Consider the following 24247-nt stretch of genomic DNA (forward strand, 5'->3'; position numbering starts at 1 on the left):
AAATATGTCGGCGTCACACTCATCTAACAGTGAGGAAATTATACGATTTATTCGCTGATGGCAAATATTGATTTAAAAGGGGGAAAAAGAGCTGGTGGGGAGGAGGAGGAGGAGGAGGAGTGGGGGTTTGTTTTGTTGTTGTTATTGTTGTTTGTTTGAAGGATGCCACTGATCCAAAGTCAAAGAAAAGAAGGAGAGAAAGGACGACAGACACGCCGATTAAAATGCATGAGATCCGAACTTTGAGATAAGTGCTGAGAGAGGGATCTTTGAGAAATGGGACGGTGGAGGGGGGAGGGAGTGATGGGGTGAGGAGGGGGGAGGAGATGCATGGATGGCTAGTTATGATGTATTCATGCCTCTAGTCAATCTCCATGCAAGGATGGACTGAGATACACAGGCCTGAGGACGGAGAAAGAGGGAGGAGGAAGAGGACACGACAAAGACAGTGAAGGAGAGATACAGTAAATAAATAGAGTGAAAGAGAGAGATACAGCAAAGAAATATAGAGTGAAAGAGAGAGATACAGCAAAGAAATAGAGAGTGAAAGAGAGAGATACAGCAAAGAAATATAGAGTGAAAGAGAGAGATACAGCAATGAAATAGAGAGTGAAAGAGAGAGATACAGCAAAGAAATAGAGTGAAAGAGAGAGATACAGTAAAGAAATAGAGAGTGAAAGAGATAGATAAAGTGAAGAAATAGAGAGTGAAAGAGAGAGATACAGCAAAGAAATAGAGAGTGAAAGAGAGAGATACGGCAAAGAAATAGAGTGAAAGAGAGATACAGCAAAGAAATAGAGTGAAAGAGAGAGATACAGCAAAGAAATAGAGAGTGAAAGAGAGAGATACAGCAAAGAAATAGAGTGAAAGAGAGAGATACAGCAAAGAAATAGAGAGTGAAAGAGAGAGATACAGCAAAGAAATAGAGAGTGAAAGAGAGAGATACAGCAAAGAAATAGAGAGTGAAAGAGAGAGAGATACAGCAAAGAAATAGAGTGAAAGAGAGAGATACAGTAAAGAAAGAGTGAAAGAGAGATACAGCAAAGAAATAGAGAGTGAAAGATATAGATAAAGTGAAGAAATAGAGAGTGAAAGAGAGAGAGATACAGCAAAGAAATAGAGAGTGAAAGAATGATACAGTAAATAAATAGAGTGAAAGAGAGAGATACAGTAAATAAATAGAGAGTGAAAGAGAGAGATACAGTAAATAAATAGAGAGTGAAAGAGAGATAAAGTGAAGAAATAGAGTGAAAGAGAGAGATACAGTAAATAAATAGAGAGTGAAAGAGAGATAAATAGTGGTGTATTATTAGATAAACTCTAAAGGAAAAACACCTTTCATGATTTTTTTCCACCACAAACATGGTAATACTTTTTACAAAGAGACGTATTTATACATTATACATATCACTATGAATATGGTTTAAGAAAACACATAAAGAGCTTTCCAAACAGAGAAACAAGAGATAAACGCATGACGAAACAGGCGAGAGGGGAAGATGGGGGAGGAGAGGAGAGGAGAGAGGGAGAGAAAATCAACAAGCAATCATAAGTTTAATTTGGTCTCCATATTAATGAGCACGGAGCTGAAATGTCAGCAAAAATGCAGTCATACATGAAAAACATTTAATGCATTTTGAACATCAGTTTTTTTTCTTCTTCTCTCTTCTCGCAGATTCATCTTATCCGCCAAATGAGAGAAGTTTGTCGGAGGCTGCGTAACGGAACGATTTTGTCGTCGCGGCAGCTAAAGTTCGGGGGAGGCGATAAGGATGCATCTTCATCCTCCTTCCTCCTCATCTGTTCTCTTCTCCTCTGTCGTTGTGTCTTCATCCTCCGTTTTTCTGTTTCTCTTCTGGAACTCTCTCTCCTTCCATCTTTTTCTCCTCTTTAGGTTGTCTACCTCTTCTGTTTCCTCTTCCTCTTCCTCCTCTCCATGCTTACTTCCCTCTTCTTCTTTATTGAGAGTAAGGTTGATTCCTTTTCCTGTAGTGATGACTCTCCACGGCAATTACCGGATGATTACAATGTGAAAAAAAGATTGTTGCTTCAGTAAATATACTACGGTTAAGGTATATGTAGTTTAAGGAAAGTTTAGGGTAAAAGAATAAACATCTAAACATCCTATATTGGCACCAAGCGGCAACCTCCAGTTTTGAATAGTGAAGCCAAAGCTTCATGTGTTAAAGCTGCATCCTCTCTAGTGTCCACCAGGGGGCGACTCCTCTGGTTGTATAGAAGTCTATGAGAAAATGACTCCTTCTCTCTTGATTTATTACCTCAGTAAACATTGTAAACATGAGTTTATGGTCTCAATCTCTAGTTTCAAGTCTTCTTCAATACAGCATGATGTTCATTTAGTAAACTATGGTCCATTTAGAGTCAAACAGACCATAAAGCAGGGGATGCTTTAGGGCGGGGCTACACAGTGATTGACAGGTCTCTACCAGAGACGTATACGGCGTCTCTACGTCACTCCTCCTCAGTCCAGATATGGTCACTTCCTGTTCACTGGTTGCAAAAAAACAACATGGTGACGGCCGTAATCCAAGATGGCGACGACAATGATTGGCAATGACTATAAACCATGTAGTTATCAAATATTAGAGTTCCTAAAGATACTGGGCTGTAAATAACATGAATCTTAATTTTATATCCATCAAGTTAACTGTTAAATTGTATTACCCAACGTGAAGTTGTGAATGTTTTTATAAGCTCGCTCCACAGTACCAATAAGTATTAGATATCTTTAATAATACTTCTAACAGTGTACAGACAAGTACCACGAACCACTAACTCCTCCTCCACATCCACCTGTCTCTGCTGTTTTCTTCCCAAACAAAGTGTGTGTGTGTGAGTGTGTGTGTGTGTGCAGGAGATACACAAAGAGGGGAGAAAAAACACTGTATGCTTGCTTACATTTGTGTGTGTGTGTCTCCGGTAGAGATGGATGTCCCACCGGCTCTGAAAGAGCAGGAAGTGGCTCTCTGACACCCCATTTATACTGCCAGACACTTCAACCTGTGTGTGTGTGTGTGTGTGTGTGTGTGTGTGTGTGTGTGTGTGTGTGTGTGTGTGTGTGTGTGTTCATTTCTCCTTCAAAATTTGAAGGTGGTTTTTAACAAATGTTGACTCTTTAGGAATAACTTATGTTTAACACACACTTTCTTTAATTTAGCCCTTATTAATACACACACCTATCTCTCTGTAAACCCTTAAAATTGTGAAGATTCTAATTATTTCTTCTTTTCAACCTTCTTGATGGTGTAAAACTGAACTGAACCTTTAATTTAAATCAAACTCAATCTAAACTCGGCCTTCTGTGTGTTGCTGAGAGTTTCTGCTAAAAACAACCCTGCTGTTTGGACAAAAAGATGGTTTAAAAAAAGAGACTTTCTCTCTTTTCAAACGAGGCGACGCAACAAAAGACCTGGCAACATGTTTTAATTGTCACCATGGAAACCAGATGAATGAGCCATTTGACTGGCCGGTAAAGACGGCTCGCCATTCAGCCTTGCAGCCTGTCACGTGTGTGTGTGTGTGTGTGTGTGTGTGTGTGTGTGTGTGTGTGTGTGTGTGTGTGTGTGTGTGTGTGTCGCTGGGAGGTCATTAGTACAAAGCAAAGAGTGGGTGACATTTCTACCAGTCTGTTGAGAGAGAGACCGACATGAGAAGGAAACAGAGAGACACATCACAGACATGTTGAATGAACTCACAAACCAATAACTGTCCATTAAAGAAGCAAAAAGGTGAAACAAATCCCTCGGCTGTTTATGGATTTCATGATCGTAATATCTGCTTTATTCATACGATTAAAACTGGTTGAAAGTGTTGGTTATTTTACGTTTGGCTCACATAAACAGTTATGACGTAGTAAAAAAAAAAGAAGAAGCTGCAGGTCAAATTATATGTAAACATCTACTTTTATGATATTATTATCTCTAGCGCCCCCCTCAGGACAAACTTTACTGTCAGGACATGTAACATTTAAGAGAGGTTTATGCAGATATTTAATATAATATTCACCCGAAACTAAGAATCGTAGTGTTTTCATTAGCTTAGAAAAATACATTTATAGCTTCATAGGGAGTCCGCCATCTTGCACCGCCATGTTTCTACAGCAGCCCAGAAGGGACAAACTGAACACCGGCTCTAGAGAGACTTTAGTGTCTTACGTTATCTGAAGGTAGTGATGCGTTTAGAAACCCGGTATTAATCGGACCCCGGTGCTAAATGATTAAAGACCGTAGTAGTGATAAGCCCTGAAGGTACTGGTGCTTTTCATTTATACTTTTTGACGTTTCGGTGTCATTTATCATCACTCTGCTGTTGCAGCTCTAGAAACCATATTTAAGAATATCTAAACAGTGAATAACAATTCAGTTCTCAATGCATTTGTTTTTAAAATGTTACAATAATTTCTTCATGTAGAAAAGCAGAGTATTAATAAGTTGTACTAAAATCCTAAAGAAACCAATCCATACCGCTAGGCCACCGTAGATCTCCACCATGCTTGGAAAGGGGGGGGGCTGAGCAAGCCAGCTACCTAACTAGCGGCGGCTGGCTAGTAAGCTAGCTTGCTAATCCCACCATGCTTTAATGCTACACTCTTTACAGACACAGATGTTTGTTGTCACCATAACAACAGACAACAATCGTCGTTTTCTTTTGAACTACTCCAATGAGCAGCGGAAACAAAGTTCAGTACCGTTGGACATGAAAACAAGTGAGAGATGAAGTGAGTGTGTGAGTGTTGGCAGAGAGGAGGTTGACTCACACAGGCTGTGGGATGATGCCAGGCGACCTCTGACCCCCTAAGAACCCTGGGAATTCTCTCCTGGCAAAGACAGCGCCAGACAAAACAATACGAGCAGAAGAAGAAGAAAGCGGAGAGGAATTCCAGAAATACTCTCAAAACGAGGATTGTTTTCCTGAAATCCGTTACGCTTCATACCAAAGAATCTTTTATCAGCAAATATCTGACCGCCACAGATTGTTTGTGAGTAGAGGGACGCATCACTCTGTCACATTCTTCCTGTGCTTTTGTAGTTCAACGATCTGGCAGATCATTGAGTTTATGCTAATCAACAGTCTGAGCTAATTTCAACTTCAATTTCAATTGTAGCTTCATTAATGCTGATTCAGAACTAACTGTGTTCACTGTCAGTCCTTAAAGGGCTGCATGGGGGTTAATGCAGAGTTACACTGTATAGATTAGTTTTAGTTAAACTAATACTAAAGTTAAACTAATGCTTATCTCAACTGGTCAGAGGCCAGTGAATGAAGTATGTCCTCATGAGTATAGAAGTAAAAATGTGTTTGTGTGTGATGATGACCCCGTAGGAAGCTGGATGGATCTCACTATTCAACATCTGAACAAAGAGCTGCTTTATACTGAGAGAGAGAGAGAGAGAGAGAGAGAGAGAGAGAGAGAGAGAGAGAGAGACAGACAGACAGACAGACAGACAGACAGACAGACAGAGAGAGAGAGAGACAGAGAGAGAGAGAGACACAGAGAGAGAGAGACAGAGAGAAAAAGAGGGAGAGAGACAGACAGTGACCTGATACTACATCAACCTGTCACTCAAAGAGGCCACGCCCTTAATTATTAGCTTTTAGCCTCTTTAACAGGTGAGTTATATACAGTCCTCATGATGGAGATAATATCTACAGAGACAAACAACATGTTTAAACCTGTAAACATGTTTATTTGGTCATAAAGTTTTCAACATAGAGGTCTTACTGAGTGGGCAGGTGTTGGTCAACAACACTGCCTCTGTTGTTGGCTTCCGTCGCTGTGTGTGTGTGTGTGTGCGTGTGTGTGTGTGAATGGAGTAAATGAGACAAATAGAAGGTCAGATGAGGCCGTCTTAATTTACCCGAACCGGGGACAGAATTCATGAAGCTTCCTCGTGCAAAGAGTTTCTATAAGAACATTCTCAGAATCATGACGTTATTCAAGAATTCCCCCTTAAAGTAAAAACTAGTGAAGATGAAAGTTACCGGACGAAACTATGTGTATGAATGTATTTGTATAAACCATATGGTACAAACAATGAAAAAGACGGTGCTGTATTTACGCCTAGATGACGTTATGTTGAGTGTTGATGGAGCTGCTACAATGTTAGCTTAGCATAGCACCGATTAATCCTAGCTCCATTGAGAAAACAAATATTTTAAAAGTGATTTGCTTGGCGTCTTGTGGAGAGAACTAACAAAACATGAATTCAGACTTTTTACAAATCTGCATCATTATGTAGTTATTTCGGACACTTTTTGTCCGTTTATTACAGTTAAATCACAGCTAAATCAGTCTTTGTGTTCAAAGAGCTGTAGTAAACCAGCCGACGTGTGTCTTGATGAACCAGACAAGAAGACGTTTAGTTTCCAGGGATATCTGGGACTTCAACAACAAGTTCTTATTTCTTCCACGGTTGATGGTGGAAGTAAATGGCGTAGTTGATAACGGCTTCTAAGGAGATAAGCCACGCCCCCTCTCCGGCGCGTCTAGCGCGAATGACGCGAATAACCACAAATGATCTGTTTGGTGTGAACACCCATCCCTACTTTCCACGAATTCCTGCATAAAATAAGAATTATTTATGGAGAACAATCGTTGGTTGAACTTGTAAATGCAACAGGACGTTTTGAGGATTCAGCATTTCTATTGGGTCTGACAGCAGAGATCCAGAGTCCTGTCATCATCACCACTCTCTCATTTCAATGCTGATTATCTCCTCCTCCTCCTCCTCCTCCTCCTCCTCCTCACTACACTGACAGAAATGTAATAGCATGGCTCTCGGCATTAGTGTGTGTGTGTGTGTGTGTGTCCAGCAGACCGACCATGTCGCCTAAACGACAGACAATCTTTATTCTAATGAAGAAGGTGCCAAGGTCAAACGGAGAGCTGGGTGATGAATGGAGAACACACACAAACACACACACGTCACACACGCATTAATTGTGTATCAGAGCTCCCACTAACTGTGCAACTGTAATATTGTGTGTTGTCGTGAGTCTCTCTCTCTCTCTCTCACACACACACACACACACACACACACACACACACACACACACACACACACACACACACACACACACACACACACACACACACACACACACACACACACACACACACAGGTTTAAAAGGAAGCTTTCCCCTTGAGACGACATTAAACATTACTCTCACACACACACACACACACACACACTTAAACAAACCGTCACAGGAAATAAAATCAGGTGAAAGAACTGCAGTGTTTCTCTTTGATCTACAAGTCTTTAAATATTTTAAGACAACGTGACAAAAACGATCAATAAACAAGTTTATTTCTCCTGTAAGTGATTATTAATCATTATTTATTTTAAGTTTGAATGTGTCGTGCGTACAGTAAAGTGTTTCCTGTCTGTCTGCACGTTAAACTACAAATTTCTATTTATTTTTTTATTATTATTATAATGTACCTACGGAAGCTCTGAGAGGAGAGGGGGAACAATTCGGGTTTACAGATTTACTAAGTTTGATCCAAATAATTTTCTCTCCTGTGAAAAAGTGAAAATGATCCGTATTTTATACTTTTTCAAGGATGTAAAAATGTTTTATAGTCAGGATCACTGACTGTAAATACGTTTTTGCAAACACACAATAAATCTAGCTTGTGTGTGAAGAGAGGAGTTAAACAGGAACGCTTTTAGTCCCGTTTAGAAAATAGGATGGTCGTGAACTCCAGTCTCTTGTGGCTGAAATGAGAATTACAACAAAAAACACTTTAACCTCTTATCACTCCTGTAAAATTTGCCTAAAACGCCTATCAACCGCGTACCCAAAGTAAACTGACAGCTCTTATTGAACCATTGGGAGTACATGTATGGTTTTAGTCTCTATTGAACGGTAACACTCTGAAGTTTCTTCACAATCAGTCAGAATCACTGTAAGTGCTACTGCCATTGAGCTATGGACTTTACAGCACACTGAAAAAGGTTTTTATTTCCGCCTAGATTTGTTTTGGCCAACAGATGGCAGCAGTTATCTATGGCTGGGACTTATGACCCGGAAAACACAATCCTGCGACAGGATGGGGTCATGGTACCTGGTAGAAGTTAGAATTTGATAACAATACGACAGAAAATTAATATTTTACACGTGGTTTACTAAGAGTGCGGCCGCGTAAAAACGCATTTGGAGGCTCGCGTCACCACGTCAAAATGCATATACTACGATAAACTACGTGTCCGAAATTCGAACTATAGTTTATTTATGTCGATGTATGGTTAACTATATCACATTTAACCAGTCAACTTTCACAGATTCTTGAAAATATATAAAAATATTGTATTGAATATTGAAAAAATATTCCTGACAAAAAAAACTAGCAAAAAAAAAAATCGCCTGACAACATTTTTATTTGTCATTTTCATCAATGAAACAAAAGTGTTATTAAAATTATTCTGGTAAAAATGTTTCTCTGTTTCACGGATTTCAAAAAAACCTTGTTTGTTTTCGTTCTTACGTCATAAAGGAGAGAAAAGCATTTAGATCAATGGATCACCGGATTGTTTTCTTTCTCACCGGCCTCTCAGGGCTTCCGTACCTATTTTTTTTTTGTGGATTCATGACTATTCTTCTTTTACATTGAAACTGAAACCAAACAGTGAAGTAAATTAAATCTAAATGTAGAATCCATTCATCATAATAAGCTTTAAGGCTCTGCTACTCTTAAAAGTAAATATCAAGCAACAAAGGTATAAAAAAATAGTTTTAAGAAGTAAAGTTGTGTTTAAATTGAGGGTTTGTTTGAGGTCATGGAAATATGGAAAGCTGACAATAAAGAACATGTCGAGTCCCTTCAAAAGAAGAAAGTTACTCGAAATGCATTTACTATTTACATCAAGTCCATTTTTTGAGAACAGGAATCATTTTATTTTCTTAACTCTTCATTCTGAAGCTGATGTTGGTCGTTTCGTGAGTCGCTTGTTGTTTTGGAGGGAAACAGACAACCTTGGTCTGACATTGGCTCCAAGCTCGTCGTCAAACTCCACTTTTATTTCTGAGAGATTCCTGCTCATTCCTGTCCGTGTGTGTGTGTGTGTGTGTGTGTCAGTTTTCACTCAGACGATGTTCCTGGGAAGCTGGGAGTCTCAAGAGAGAGAGAGAGAGAGAGAGCGAGAGAGAGAGAGAGACAGAAAGACAGAGAGACAGAGAGGGGGAGGGAGAAAGTTGGTGAGATGCTGCTGAGTTGTGTCTCTTTGTTCTAAAGCAGATATATCCCCGACTTTATCAAGTCTGACAGAACAAACGCACAGGAAACAGCCTCCCACAGGACACATAATCCACACACACACACACACACACACACACACACACACACACACACACACACACACACACACACACACACACACACACACACACACAGATGAGAGAGGCAGCAAACACACTAAGACACACTGAGGTCTTAAAAGTGTAAAAACACACACTAAGAAAACTAAGAAAAAGTGCAGAGACACACGTGAAAATTAAGATAAACACACAGGTGAGAAAGTGAACACACCATGGTATGAAGATGTACACATCAACACACACACTCAAAGATACTAGAGATATAACACACACAACTTTGAAAACATGGGCGTGCACTTTTAGAGGAAAAACAAAAGCACACTTACTGCATCGACACACGTGAATGTACACACACACACACACACACACGCCAACAAGCAAACATAGACACGTCTCATGACAACACATGAGGATGTGTTACCTTGGACTAGAACATATAAAAGTAATCTGCTGAAGAAGAAAATTAAGACACAAAAGACACAACAAGGTGAAAAAGAAGAAGGAAAGAAACGAACGCTATCCTCTGTATGTCACAACGGCGTATTCAGGCCAATGTAAATAAAAATAAATAAATAAATGATAAATAATATATTAAAAAAACTTAAATATTCTCTGAGAATACAAACTCATGAATATATGAGAAAAAAAACAGAAATTGTACAAAACCGTGGTAAAATCAGCCTGCATCATATTTTGTTGCTCTTAAATAGTGTTATTACGGTAAAGATGTCTTTCTGAGCGAGGCGAAGGTCCTGAAGGACACAAAAAGTCATTTTCTGTCTCGTCTCAATCAGTGGTTTTAAAGTGAGTTGTAGATTTAAGGAAGAGTAATGGAGCATTGATTACTTTGAATATCGGCTGAAGAGAAACCGGTTGATCTCATTTGCATTCGTAGCTTAATGTGCGAAATGAATGAGGACATTTTTAAAGACCGCAAACACAACACACAGGACGGGCAGAAGGGGAGGTAGAGGAGTCCAAAAGAGATTGATCTTCGTTTATGTTTTTGTCACGTACGTTTTCTACTTCAGTAACGGCACTTCTATAGTTACTAAAACCCAAACAACGACCTTTTTCTAAACCTAACTAAGTAGTTTTGTTGTCTCAACCTAACTAAGTAGTTTAGTTGTCTCAACCTAACTAAGTAGTTTAGTTGTCTCAACCTAACTAAGTAGTTTTGTTGTCTCAACCTAACTAAGTAGTTTTGTTGTCTCAACCTAACTAAGTAGTTTTGTTGTCTCAACCTAACTAAGTAGTTTTGTTGTCTCAACCTAACTAAGTAGTTTTGTTGTCTCAACCTAACTAAGTAGTTGTGTTGTCTCAACCTAACTAAGTAGTTGTGTTGTCTCAACCTAACTAAGAAGTTTTGTTGTCTCAACCTAACTAAGAAGTTTTGTTGTCTCAACCTAACTAAGTAGTTTTGTTGTCTCAACCTAACTAAGAAGTTTTGTTGTCTCAACCTAACTAAGTAGTTGTGTTGTCTCAACCTAACTAAGAAGTTTTGTTGTCTCAACCTAACTAAGTAGTTTTGTTGTCTCAACCTAACTAAGAAGTTTTGTTGTCTCAACCTAACTAAGTAGTTTTGTTTTGTTGTCTCAACCTAACTAAGAAGTTTTGTTGTCTCAACCTAACTAAGTAGTTTAGTTGTCTCAACCTAACTAAGTAGTTTAGTTGTCTCAACCTAACTAAGTAGTTTTGTTGTCTCAACCTAACTAAGTAGTTTTGTTGTCTCAACCTAACTAAGTAGTTGTGTTGTCTCAACCTAACTAAGAAGTTTTGTTGTCTCAACCTAACTAAGTAGTTTTGTTGTCTCAACCTAACTAAGAAGTTTTGTTGTCTCAACCTAACTAAGTAGTTTTGTTGTCTCAACCTAACTAAGAAGTTTTGTTGTCTCAACCTAACTAAGTAGTTGTGTTGTCTCAACCTAACTAAGAAGTTTTGTTGTCTCAACCTAACTAAGTAGTTCAGTTGTCTCAACCTAACATAGTAGTTCAGTTGTCTCAACCTAACTAAGTAGTTTTGTTTTGTTGTCTCAACCTAACTAAGTAGTTTAGTCGTCTCAACCTAAGCAGTTTCCTGTGGAGATGGAAGTCTATTTTGAAAAGACTGTATTCATGTAACGAAATCAACACGTGTTGCTGGACGCACCAAAGAAATCGCACAAAAAAATGAGCAACTTTCTTCGTATGATATCATACAAACCGATGTATGAAGATATGCTGAGAGACGACACTTCTGAAACTGTGCAACTGTGCTTTCATGTCGTAAGAGCTGGACTGCATTTATTGAACAAAAACGATTAGTAATAATGACTTATAAAGACTTCTGACTGCATCGTTTCTGTGAAGAACTAAGAACCCGTCCGTCTCTGAGAGACTCTAAACATCAGGAGGAATACAATGTTGCTGCTCTGTTGTGTTGTGTTGCTCAGCTGAGAGATTTAAAGTAACTCTGTGACGCTTCTTTGCTTTTCTTCTAACCAGGCTTCAGTAAACAGACGCATCCTGACTGTTAACAAAAATAAATGCCACAAATCCTCAGTAAGTTTGGAAGCATGTCTGTGAGATTTCTGCAGGTCAAAGGTTAAACTCACGTTTCTACAAACTTTGTTGTTCGTGTAAATCTCAGTTTTATTATGTTTCACCTGCTCTTTTACTTATATATCTATATATATATAGATATATATCTATATCGGATGTGACTTCTGGTTCACCAACTGGTCAACATCTGTTGTGTATTTTGTGCGTGCTCATATAGTACATGGCAGACGTCTCTTTAGTGGCACTTTCGGCACTTACTTAAGCTCAATAGTTTCAGCTTATTCATTGTCACATGCAGTGAGAATGCTAGATCTCTAGATCTAATATTTAAATATAAGATATCTAATATGTTTTAAAAGAAAAAACATGCACGTAAACATGAGAATCTGAGATGGAAAAGAGTGCAGAAGTTAAAATAACAAATATAAAATGAAATATTTGTGGCAGAGAGGTGTGCAATACTAAATGTGAAGCAGAAGATGTTTAAACTGTATAAGCCTGCACACAAACACACACTCGAAATCACACAAAAACTGACAGAGTATGAAAATATACAAACACACACACACACACACACACACACACACACACACACACACACACACACACACACACACACACACACACACACACACACACACAGAGTCCCAGAGGACTTCAGCTCTCTGCTCGTATAACAAGCTGCGACAAACGACAAAACGCGACATCAGGACGTCTGACCCAGGAAGAGCTCGACTCAACACATCCTGCCAGACACACACACTGTACACATGATACACACACACACTATACACACACACACTGTACACATGATACACACACACACACACACTATACACACACACTGTAAACACACTGTACACACAGCGAGGCAGCAGCAGCAGAGCTGCTGGTCTCTGGAGAGAAGAAGAGGGAATATCACAAGAAGAAAGAAAAGTGTGTGTGTGCGTGTGTGTGTAGGCGTGTGTTTGTAGGGGTGTGTGTGTGTGTGTGTGAGAGAGATTTTACTGATCTGCAGGACTTTCTTTTGTAGGATAAGGAGAGATTTTTGTTTCTTTTAATGGTTAAAGTCTCTTTGTCTCTTCATTCCTGTCTCACTCTGATCGTACTGAGGTCTCACATTCCTCCATCTTGAATTATAGAAACATATTTGATCTTTTTAGTTACTCATCCTATTATTATCTCCTTCCTTCCTTCCTTTGTTTTTTTCCTGAATGGTTAATGAAAGATTTCAAAAGGGATTTTGGACAAATGATAATTTAATGACGACAACAAAACATTTTCTTTTCATTTTCCTTCCATCCCGGTTTCCTTCCTCCATTCTTCCTCTCCTCTTGTTCCCTCTTCTCTTATCTCCCTCCTCTAGTTTCCTCTTTCATTCCTTCCTTTAATTCTACATTCCTTCTTATCCTTCTTTCACTTACTTTTTCTTTTCTTTCCTTGCATTCTTAAATCATTACTTCCTTTACTTTTTCTGTCAATAACCTTTAACCTGTCTTTCCATCCTTTCTTCTCTGCATTCATTCATGCCCTTGTTTCTTCCTTCCTTCCTTCTTTCCTGGTATTACAGTAAAAAGGCTGGAAGTGTTGTCAGCACACAGATGTTTGCAGCAACAAATTGCTTTACTTATTTCTTCCTCCTCTTCCTCTCTCTCTTCCTCTTCTCTTTCCTCTTCCTCCCTCTCTCTCCCTCTTCCTCCCCCTCTCTCTGGATGGAGGGAGCTAGGGAGCGTTAGCAGCACAGCGAGGATTGCAGCAACAATTACATGTGAAATTAGCCTCGCCTCATAGCCTGCAGTGTAATTCCAGCCTTCTGAGGCGTGGCAAAGTCATCTGTCTCTAATTAAAGATTCCCTCTCTCTGCCTACTTCCCCCCCCCCCCCCCCCCCCCACACCTCTTTGTGGGGGTGTCGGGGCTTAAAGGTGCGTTCACAAACCTAATTCTCTGCAGGTTTTAGCAGGTAAAACAAATTATTTCCTGCTTTTAATCTAATTTATAATTATTTTCTTCTTCATTATTTCTCCATTCTCTCATATTTTCTCTACTTCTCTCTACTTTCTGACTATTGGTGTTTTGTTATAATGTGACTTCAGAACAATAGCTGCTCACCGTCTTAACAACCAATGATGTACAACAAACACCGCGCAGACGACCCCAACAAGCACAAAGAGTAAATATATACTTCAAAGTAGCCGGTATCACTTGCTACCGTTACGTGTTAGTCAAGGAACAGGGCTAGCAACGACAGCTAACGTTAGCTACCGTTAGCATCGAAGGAGGGGTCTGATTAGTTCATGTTGGTGTAGTTAGCGTTAGCTCCTCAGACGCTCTGGTGAGGTCTTTGTTGAGAGGACACAGACTCTATTCAGGAGGAAACTCATTCAGGAAAAGTGGAACATGCAACTCAGATGATTCACACTAGAACCAGCGTTCTGATGAGAAACTCTGTTTGTCTGTATGAATAAAGTTGTATTCGTATTGTTTTCTCTCTCTGTGTGTTTAAGTGTTCATCACTTCAGGGTCTCTCCTTCTGGTTTAGACCAGAGATTACCAGACAACCAGTGAGAACACACTGTGTGTGTGTGTGTGTGTGTGTGTGGCTTCAGACAGAGCTCCTCTGTCGCAACCACACTGATTGGTTTTGGAAAGCCAGTTAATGAGCAGGTGTGTGTGTGTGTGTGTGTGTGTGTGCAGCCCAGCGTTCCATCAGAGCACCATGGGCTATTTGAAATGAGAATTTAGCGGCAGGGATACACACGCACGCACGCACACACACACGGACTGTAATTAGTTGGACTCCACTGGAAGCAGCCACAGGGAAAGAAAGTCGTCTGTGACGACTTAATGCAATGAAATGTTTTCAAATGAAACCTTGAGTGATTCTTTTTGTGCGTTATGTATCCGTCCCTCCACTGATCCACATCTCACCTCCTTCTCTTCCTCCTCTCAGGTGATCATGTGACCAGGGTGTGAAATAAGGAGGTGGGTGTGTGTGTGTGTGTGTGTGCAGTGTGAACAGCCGGGTATTTCGGGTAAACGTCTGCTGTCGCTCAGAGAAAGCCGCTCTGTGTGGAAACACTAACATTCAGATTTTTCAGCTGGATAAACAATAATTAATAAAAATCAATGTATCTTTATTAGCTCTGTGTGTGTGTGTGTGTGTGTGTGTTCATTTCTCTGTGTCTCAGTAAAAATATTACCATGTCAGTGAAATACCACACACACACACACCACTTCTGAGGAGTGCGCGTTGGCTCCGCCTCCTGTGGGACTCAGGGCCAGAGCCTTGATCATCAATTGGCTGAACTACAGGGGCCTTGATGTGTGATTGGTTGACAGCAGCTCCAAGGTTTGATGCTTGTTTTGTCTCCCTGTGGCCTCCGCACGCACGCGCACACACACACACACACACACACACACACACACACACACACACACACACACACACACACACACACACACACACACACACACACACACACACACACACACACACACACACACACACACCATCTGGATACAACAATCAAGGCAGCACAGATGAAACACACACTGAAGGAAGTGAGACTGAAGTGAGCGCACGCACACACATAAAAACACGTACAGTGATGTAAATAATAATGTGAATAAACATGAGAACGAGGATGGTCATCACTGTGTTTCCTCACATAAAACAGAAGAAAACAAACAGACACATTCAGCACAGGTCACAGGTCGTAGCTGTATGAGAGTAAACAGGTCGTTGAAGCTGCAGAGGTTCAGATATCATAAAGTTGAGTCCCTGTTGGCTTCTGAAGATCACGTCTTTCAAAAAGCAATACTCACAGATTATGATGCAAACTTCCACAGCCTGATGCATGAACATAAAGACCTTCACATATTTTACCTGCGTACATATGTTGGAATAAAAGTGACAAATTGTTAACCAGCATCCTGCAGATGTGATTGTTCGCTGTTTGATCAGTTAGATAAACGTCCTGCTAGTTGTTCAGTGAAGAATCATTTAAAATCATTATTAATCGTATATTTATTTACCTTTATTTATGCAGAATAATCCCAATGAGATTTTAAATCTCATTTCCAAGATGGCGTCATGAATGTTTTACACAAGCACTGCATACAAAGACACAAACTTAAAGAATAAGAACATTCAGTGCTAAAGCAAATCTTTACTCCTGTGTATGAAATGATTTTGTTTTAAATGTCGTAGCTCACATCAGGATTAGAACTTTAAAAGAACCAAAATCAGCGCAGGTTTCTCTGAGTAATGTACCTGGTTTGTCCACACGATCGGAGGATGAAGCTACTTTGAGTTCATGAGGAAGAGTTTTTGTCGTCAGTGGAGAACAGAGAAGAAGAGAAGTTTGTGTTTTTATATGAGAAACAAGTTTTGTTCCACTTGGCAGCAAATGAAGAAGTCGAGACAGAAGAAGAGTTTTGTCCCTTTTTTAAATCAATAAAACACCGTTGACCACAAACTGGAGAGAAAGATTTGAAATCACTGCTCCGTGTTGTGGACACCCACACCCACCCACACACACCCACACACACACACACACACACACACACACACACACACACACACACACACACACACACACACACACACACACACACACACACACACACACACACACACACACACACACACACACACACACACACACACACACACATCTGTATCAAAACACACACTCCTCCTCTCCAAGGTTGATAAGTGGCTCCATCTAACATCACAATAAACAGTAGAGCCTCGGCCTGCCAAGCAGAAACAACTGTCAGCCCAGCTTTCCTTTTTCCGGAGGACACACACACACACACACACACACACACACACGTACACACACACAAACAAACAGAAACAGGCAAAGATGCACACGTACACACTTGCTCTTTCTCGGTTGCATGTCACAAACACTCACTCACACACACACACACACACACACACACAAACACTCACACACACACGCTCACACACACACACACACACCTCCGAAAAGAACAACTTTTGTCGGGCCTTGGCGTTGCCTGGTTACAGGGTCGAGCCCCTCCAGCATCTCAGCGGAGCACAGCGAGGTTCTTTAACGGTCACGTTAGAAAAAATAAAAACAGAGGTTAGAGCCTTTTTCTTTGCAAAACACACACACACACACACACACACACACATACACACACACACACACACACACACACACACACACACACACACATTCACGCAGACAGTTCGTGGTGAAATCTCCCAGCATGCATCTGTCCTGCCCGTGTTCACATGCCTACACATGACACTTAAAAACCCAGATGTTGGTTAATGATGTGGTCTGTGATAAATAACTTAAAAATCTGCAGAGTTTAGATTAATCACTCAGAAAACAAAAACAGAAGTGTTAATTCATGATTGTATTGATTGTGTGTTGTTACACTGAAGAAGACCAGGACAGGTGGTTGAAGAACACTGAAAGAGTCAGATCGTAAAGACGCTTTCAGGAGGAAGCTACGAAAATGGCGGACAAAGCGCCGAAAACAGGCAAAGATATTGAGACGAAACGGGAGTGAATCTGGTGTTTCACCGTAAACTCCCGTTGAGCTGCGGAGGAGGAACCAACTTAAACCCATGTGATGTTTCTGCTTGATCAATATCTCTGGTAGAGACCTGTCAATCACAGTAAGCCCCGCCCTAAATCATGACTTGAAACTAGAGATTGAGACTCATGTTTACAATGTTTACTGAGGTAATAAATCAAGAGAGAAGTAGAGTCATTTTCTCATAGACTTCTATACAACCAGAGGAGTCGCCCCCTGGTGGACACTAGAGAGAATGCAGCTTTAACACATGAAGCTTTGGCTTCACTCCTCAGAACCGGAGGTTCCCGCCTGTGTACAACACGCCTACATTTTCAAGATGTTTGGTTGGAAACACTAAATGTTAATGAAAGACAAACTAATAAATATGAGAAAATATGCCATGAGGTTAGATGGGTACTGGTTCTGGTACTGACTGCAGATCTCTTACTGATACTGGAGTGTAATGACGTGTCTTTTGCTTGAGTAAAGGATACTTAGATAAAGTAATAGTAATAACTAAAATCTTAAAAGTGATATATATATAAATAGCCACTCATGAGCAGCTTACAGTACACCGCGTGTGTGTGCATCTCTGAGTGTTGGAGGACAGAAACAGTATGAGAGCGACCTTGCACCGGGCGAGGAGACGCTGTCGAGCTCCACATCAATATTTTAACAGGAGAGTTGACACATCCAAAAAAAAAAAAAAAAAAAAAAAAGAGAAAGAGAGAGAAGAAGAAGAAGAATGGCCAGCGATTCCAGAGTCATCTAAAATTCATGCACGCATCATCGCCGCCATGAATATTCATACAGAGATGAATATTTAAGTGTGACTCCTATGGAGAAATTAGGTTCATCTTTACACTTATCAATAATTCGCAGACCAGGTGAGCCTCATCGGGCCACTAAATAAATCATGTCTTCACACACAGAAAAAAAAAGTTTGGACGAAGAGAGAGAAAGAACGGAAAACAACACAAAGTTACGTGTTGGTTCGCAGCAGTGCCTTCTGGGTAAAGAGAGAGTGAGATGTCAGCAGAGTGAACAGCTTGGCAGTCGTTTTATTACTTTACTACTGTGTGTTTTAGGGGTTACGGAGTGTATTTTACACAACAACACAGTCTCACGGCAGTCTGTTAAATAGTCATGAACGTTGTGTGAACGGAAACAAATTGTCCGTTTGTCTCGTGTTGCTTGGAAGGACTTTTTTTCAGGATGCAATTACGTTATTAAACAATAGTTAGGCTTAAGGTGCATTCACACCAAACGCAACACGAATGTCGCGTTACTCGTGGGAACATTTGTGATTATTCGCGTCATTCGCTCTAGATGTGCCGGAGAGGGGGAGGGGCTTATCTCCATAGAAGCCGTTATCAACTACGCCATTTAGTTCCACCATCAAGCGTGGAAGAAATAACCTCTGCTCCTGATTAGTACTTGTTGTTGATGTCCCAGATATCCTGGAAACTAAACGTCTTCTTGTCTGGTTCATGACATCATCTGGAGGAATATTAACTGTGTCTAGCAAGACACACATCTGTTTACTACAGCTGTATGAACACTAAATAAACAGAATGTTACTGTGATTTAACTGCAATAAACGGATTAAAAAAGATGCCGAAATAATTAGAAAATTATGCTGATTTGTAAAAAGTCTGAATTCATGTTTTGTTAGTTCTCTCCACAAGACGACAAGCGAACAACTTTTAAAATGTTTGTTTTCTGAATGGAGCTCGGATCGATCGGTGCTATGCTAAGCTAACATTGTAGCAGCTCCATCAACACTCAACATAACGTCATCTCGGTGTAAATGCAGCAGCGTTGTTTTCATTGTTTGTACCATATGGTTTATACACACATTCATAGTTTGGTCCGGTCTCTTCTAATCTGAGGTATCGCAGAGCTCTGGGAGAACACAGGCGACTACAGTATGTGTTTCCTGATTCAACAACGTCAGGACGTCAGTGATGACGGGAGGAGCATCTCAACGCTGACACCATTTAAAGACACATTTTTTAAATGAGGCGAATTCACGTCATTCGCGCCGCCCATCAAAACTATGTCTCTCCATTTTTATTCTACCACCAGAGTTTGGACATTAATAAAATTAACATAAAATGATGGTATATGGATATATGTAAAGTTAAATAAGCCGAAAAGACGAGTTGCATCGAACACATGTTTCATCATCAGCTGATTACTTCATCTGGTTTGATAAAAAGCTTTTTAGAAAATGTAGTTTTCTAGAGTGCCGGAGCTGTAATGCAACAAATATCTATGATTTCTGTGTGTCTGTGTGTGTGTGTGTGTGTGTGTGTGTGTGTGTGCGTGTGCGTGTATATGTGTGTGAAGGACAGAAGAGGATGACTCAGATCTCTAATCGTAACACATGCTGTTCTCCTCTCTGACTCATTTGGCTGCAGTGAAGTCATTACACGAACACACACACACTATCCGCACACACACACACACACACACACACACTTTACTCTGGTATGGTTATGAGGGATGCTATGCCTTGTAATCCCATTCTCCATGGTAAGGATGAAGAGTGTGTGCGTGTGTGTGTGTGTGTGTGTGTGTGTGTGTGTGATTGGCTGGAAAAAGGGGGAGGGTGAGGTGTAAGGAGCAGCGAGGGGAGGGACGGGGGGGCTGACAGACAAATTGATGGATGAATAAGAAGTGGGAGGACATCATTTCCTCCAGCTGGCTCTGTGTTTCTACATATTTACACATTGTGATTAACAGACGGTCCGCCATGTCGGAGGCAGAGGTGGCTGATGGGAGATTTGTGACATCACAGCGAAGCCGACGAGCAGTGATTTTCAGCATCTAAAAGGTTGAACTCAAAGAAGACATTTCTTGACATAAAACACAATGACGGACGACGCGTGTCTCGTGCTGCCGGTCGTCTTTTAGATTCTCAAAAATATAAATATACTGCAAAACATGCAGTGTGTTCAGCAGAGAGCTTGTTTTGGTTAGCTTACCTTGAAAACAGACGTGTAGGCTGCATTTCAAATGCTAGTAAACAAGCCTCGGCCTAGTGCCAGACATCAGACACGCAGCCTGCATCTCTAAAAAAGGTCTGGGGACGTGTGCTCATTGATTCATGGGAGAGAAACAATCAACCAATCAGAGCTCTGTATGCAGGATTAAGCGTGAGGACGTCATCTTCCTGCAGACGTAGCGAGCTAGCCTCCTAAATACATCCATCAAACGGATGATCGGCGTAGACGACACTGACACAGCTGTGCAGACAAACTGAATAACAACTCCTAAATATGCATGTTTACAGCATCTGGGTTAGCTGAGAGTGGCTACTGATTGGCCGGAGCAATCTTAAATCAGTCTGCATATCAGGCTGAAGATTTGTAGGTATAAAGTAAATCACAAATTTGCCTCAGAGGGCTTTAACAACATAGGACATCCTCCGTCCCGGGACCCTCACATCGGAACAGGAACTCCCCAAAATAAAACCTTTAACGGGGAGAAAGTAAAGGAAGAAACCTCACAGAGAGCAACAGAGGAGGGAACCCTCTCCAGGATGAACAGGAATGTGGTAGCTGTCATGTTCACAGACGCAAAACACAAGAAACAAAAAAGCTTCCCAGTTAAAGTTGCTCGATACTTGTTTCTTTTGGATACATCAATTTTCAGACGACAAAATTAAGACTTCTGTGAGACGTCAAAATCAGGAACCTGCAACTGACTTCCTTCTAACGATTCTCCCTCACAGTCGAATGCTGATGTGACAGTAGCCGTGTTTTTATTAAAGTGTCGCAATAAAATCCATCGACTGGTTTGGAGCGAATAAACTCAGCTACAGTGTAGTTTAGTCAGAAGGTGGCGCTAAAGGCTCCACATGTCTGTAATCTACCAGTAAACACAGTAGAAGAAGAAGAAGGTTGTGAAGAGGACACTAAACAAGTCTCCTTCTAACCATCTACAAGAGGAACATGGAGAGAGAATTAGCTTTAATGGTTCTTTCATGTCAGCTGGTGTCGTCCATGTTTCAGAAACAGCTGATCGGTCATGTGAGTTCATGATCCATTTAGAGCATCAACTGACAAAAAAACACTTTAGTCCAGTGTAAACGTGCGCAGATGAGGAAGTTTTATAGAATTCTGCTGTTTCCATACACCTTAAAAATGTGCTTAAAAATACGTGGAAACACTTTAAGAAAAATAAAACACTCTGAGTTCTTGAGTCTCATCTTAAAGTGCATTTTATCCTCTCAACGCCCTCCCAGACAACACTAAGGCTCAGTCAATCCTCTCAGGCGATTAGAGACATTAGCCACATTGGAGGCGGAGAAGAAGAGCAAACCTCAGAACACTAACGTCATTTAAAACCCCGTCAGTGGAGTTAAAGCACACGTCAGTCATCAGGAGGAACTTTTCTGACCTCCGTCAGACAGACGACACAGCTCGTCTTACCTTGAAGAGGTGATGTCTCTGCTCCTCTGACATCATCAGCTGGTGACTGTCTGTTACCATGGCGTCCATGTCCATCAGCCAATCCCAGAGCTCCTGGTACTCGGCTTCAAACTCCTGCAGACTGAAGACACAGAGAGAGAGAGAGAGAGAGAGAGAGAGAGAGAGAGAGAGAGAGAGAGAGAGAGAGAGAGAGAGACGGAGATTATTGAGTTGAATTATTGGTGTAATTCAATTTTCTTTTCTCTTTTATTCACATTGTGTTTCCTCCGTGTTCTACTTCCCGCTGTTGTTTCTTGTATTATTGTAATATTGTTTTGTCCTGCGGCGATAGCAGACACATATGCGTCTTGTTATGTTGATAAAGAATGCGGCTAAAAATGCAAAGTGGAATGAGAGAGAGAGATAAAGGCAGACTCACTCAGAGAGAGGAACTCAAACTCAAATACTTGATTTACGTCTTGTTCCACGATTGCGTCCGGCTTCTCTTGTGAGGACAGAACTTCCTGTGATGCTGGTTCTGCAGGTTTGCACCAAACGTAAGGTAGTGAAAACTAAACGTGGAGACGTGGTTCAGTGCAGCTTTCTGGATTCCTACGGTTTAGGGGGACAGTTTTGGTTCCTACCTCTCTTTTGAAAACACTAAATCAATCGAGCGTTGACTTCTTCTCGTGTCTTGTTGGTTTTACACCTGTGGTTCACTTAATTTAGTTCCAGACATCAGCTGCGTGTCTGGCCACTTTCCAAAAACAGACATTTACTCCCACTTCATGCAGTGATTGTCCGAGGTAGGTTTGAACTCTCGAGCTCTCCTGTTCAGTCTTTTTAACAACTATTTCTGCCACTTTGTGAGTGCAACATGATAAAAGTCTTCCAGGAGAGACCGTCTAAAGAGAGCGCCACTATCAGAATTCTTCTAAACAATTACTGCGTCTTCTTGCACACCTCTGTGGCGGCGTTTCACCCGCCGGTTTGGAAGAGCTATGAACGATTTCGTCATCGGACACGTCGCACAAACAACATCTTTTCCGGCAATCGTTGAACTGCAACTTCACCTCATCTGTCAAAAGAACTGAGAGACGACGGACAAGGGGTCGAACCAGATACAAGAGAACTAATGTTACCATTTATTCACTGTTTGACTCAAAAGTCGTATTGTTCTGGCTGAGACTCCCCGTTGGAGCTGGTTGTGGACACTCTGGTCAATGCTCGTGATTCCACCAGACAAAATAATAATGAGCATGAATGTACTATTACTGGACTTGTAAGGCAATACACTTTGTCTGCAGGCTACAGCACAACAAAGTAGGAAACAACAAAAATAAACACAATTAATACAGACCAAAAAAAACAACCATTAAACGACGTAGTCGACTTATTAATAAAGCCCATAAAGCACAAATATTAAGGAAAAATGACAAAATCAACTAAATCTAGGTTCCTTTAGCGTCAGTGTTAGACGTGTCCTTACAAAACGTGTCCTCGTATATAACGGTTCAGATGTCTTATCATTATTTTTTTGTATGTTTTCCTAGAAAAGTCCAGTTACACGTGTCAATTTCGTAAAATATGAAATAATTCCGTGGGATATCTCCAGATTATTTTTCGTAGTTATAACTGTGAATGCTGGATGAGACTACGTTGTTTACTTATTTTAGGTTCAGGAAAAGATTATGGTTTGAGTTAAAATAAGTTTCTTATGTAATTGGTGTCAGTTAGTATTTGACAAGTTGAGAGTGTAAACACGTTTGTCATCACATCTGTTAAATTACTTTTCACTTTCTCATGTAGAAAGAAAACTACACACACACACACACACACACACACACGGCAGTAAATTATCTTAATTATATAGATCAGCACATTTTTAGCTGCTTAGTATTTAGATTCATAAAATATAATTTCTTAATAATTCTGAAGGGACGTGGACTTTGAAGATACTCACCATCATCATCTCTTTTTACTTCCTTCCTCTCTACTTCCTGTTTCATCCTTCCTTCCTCCTCTCTTCCACATTTCACCTCCACCTCATTCTCCCTTCCCTCTCAACCCCCCCCCACCCTTGCTCCCCCTCCCACATTGTCCACATTCTTTTGTTCACCTCCTCTTCCTCACCTTCCTCCTCTTCTTTTCCCACATTATTTTGCCTCCCCCTTTTCCGCCTCACTCCTCCCACTCTCACCTCCTCCGCGACACAGGATCACATCAAATATGTATGCTGCTGGAACAGGGGCCGATTGCTCAAACACACACATTACTGTCAGCCGTTTTGTTGAGGTGTGTGTGTGTGTGTGTTTATTATTTATATATTCGGGGGTTTTCGGTCTCGGCGGGGATCGCCAACATGTTTCTCAACATTAGCAGT

At 40.7% G+C, this 24247-nt stretch overlaps 1 protein-coding gene across 1 annotated transcript in view; it reads right to left on the reverse strand.

Annotated features, from left to right (window-relative positions):
• The window catches only part of akap6 (A kinase (PRKA) anchor protein 6), a gene marked incomplete at its 3' end in the record, with an annotated part of 146633 nt that overhangs the window by 42897 nt on the left and 79489 nt on the right, over positions 1 to 24247 (reverse strand). The window contains exon 14 of the mRNA XM_076107405.1: positions 21886 to 22006. Within this exon, the coding sequence (XP_075963520.1) occupies positions 21886 to 22006 (121 nt within the window). The remainder of the gene's footprint in view (positions 1 to 21885; positions 22007 to 24247) is intronic.

The sequence above is a fragment of the Anarhichas minor genome, unplaced genomic scaffold (assembly GCF_050575085.1).
Source record: "Anarhichas minor isolate MPS153535 unplaced genomic scaffold, ASM5057508v1 ptg000038l, whole genome shotgun sequence".
Taxonomy (NCBI): Eukaryota; Metazoa; Chordata; class Actinopteri; order Perciformes; family Anarhichadidae; genus Anarhichas; species Anarhichas minor.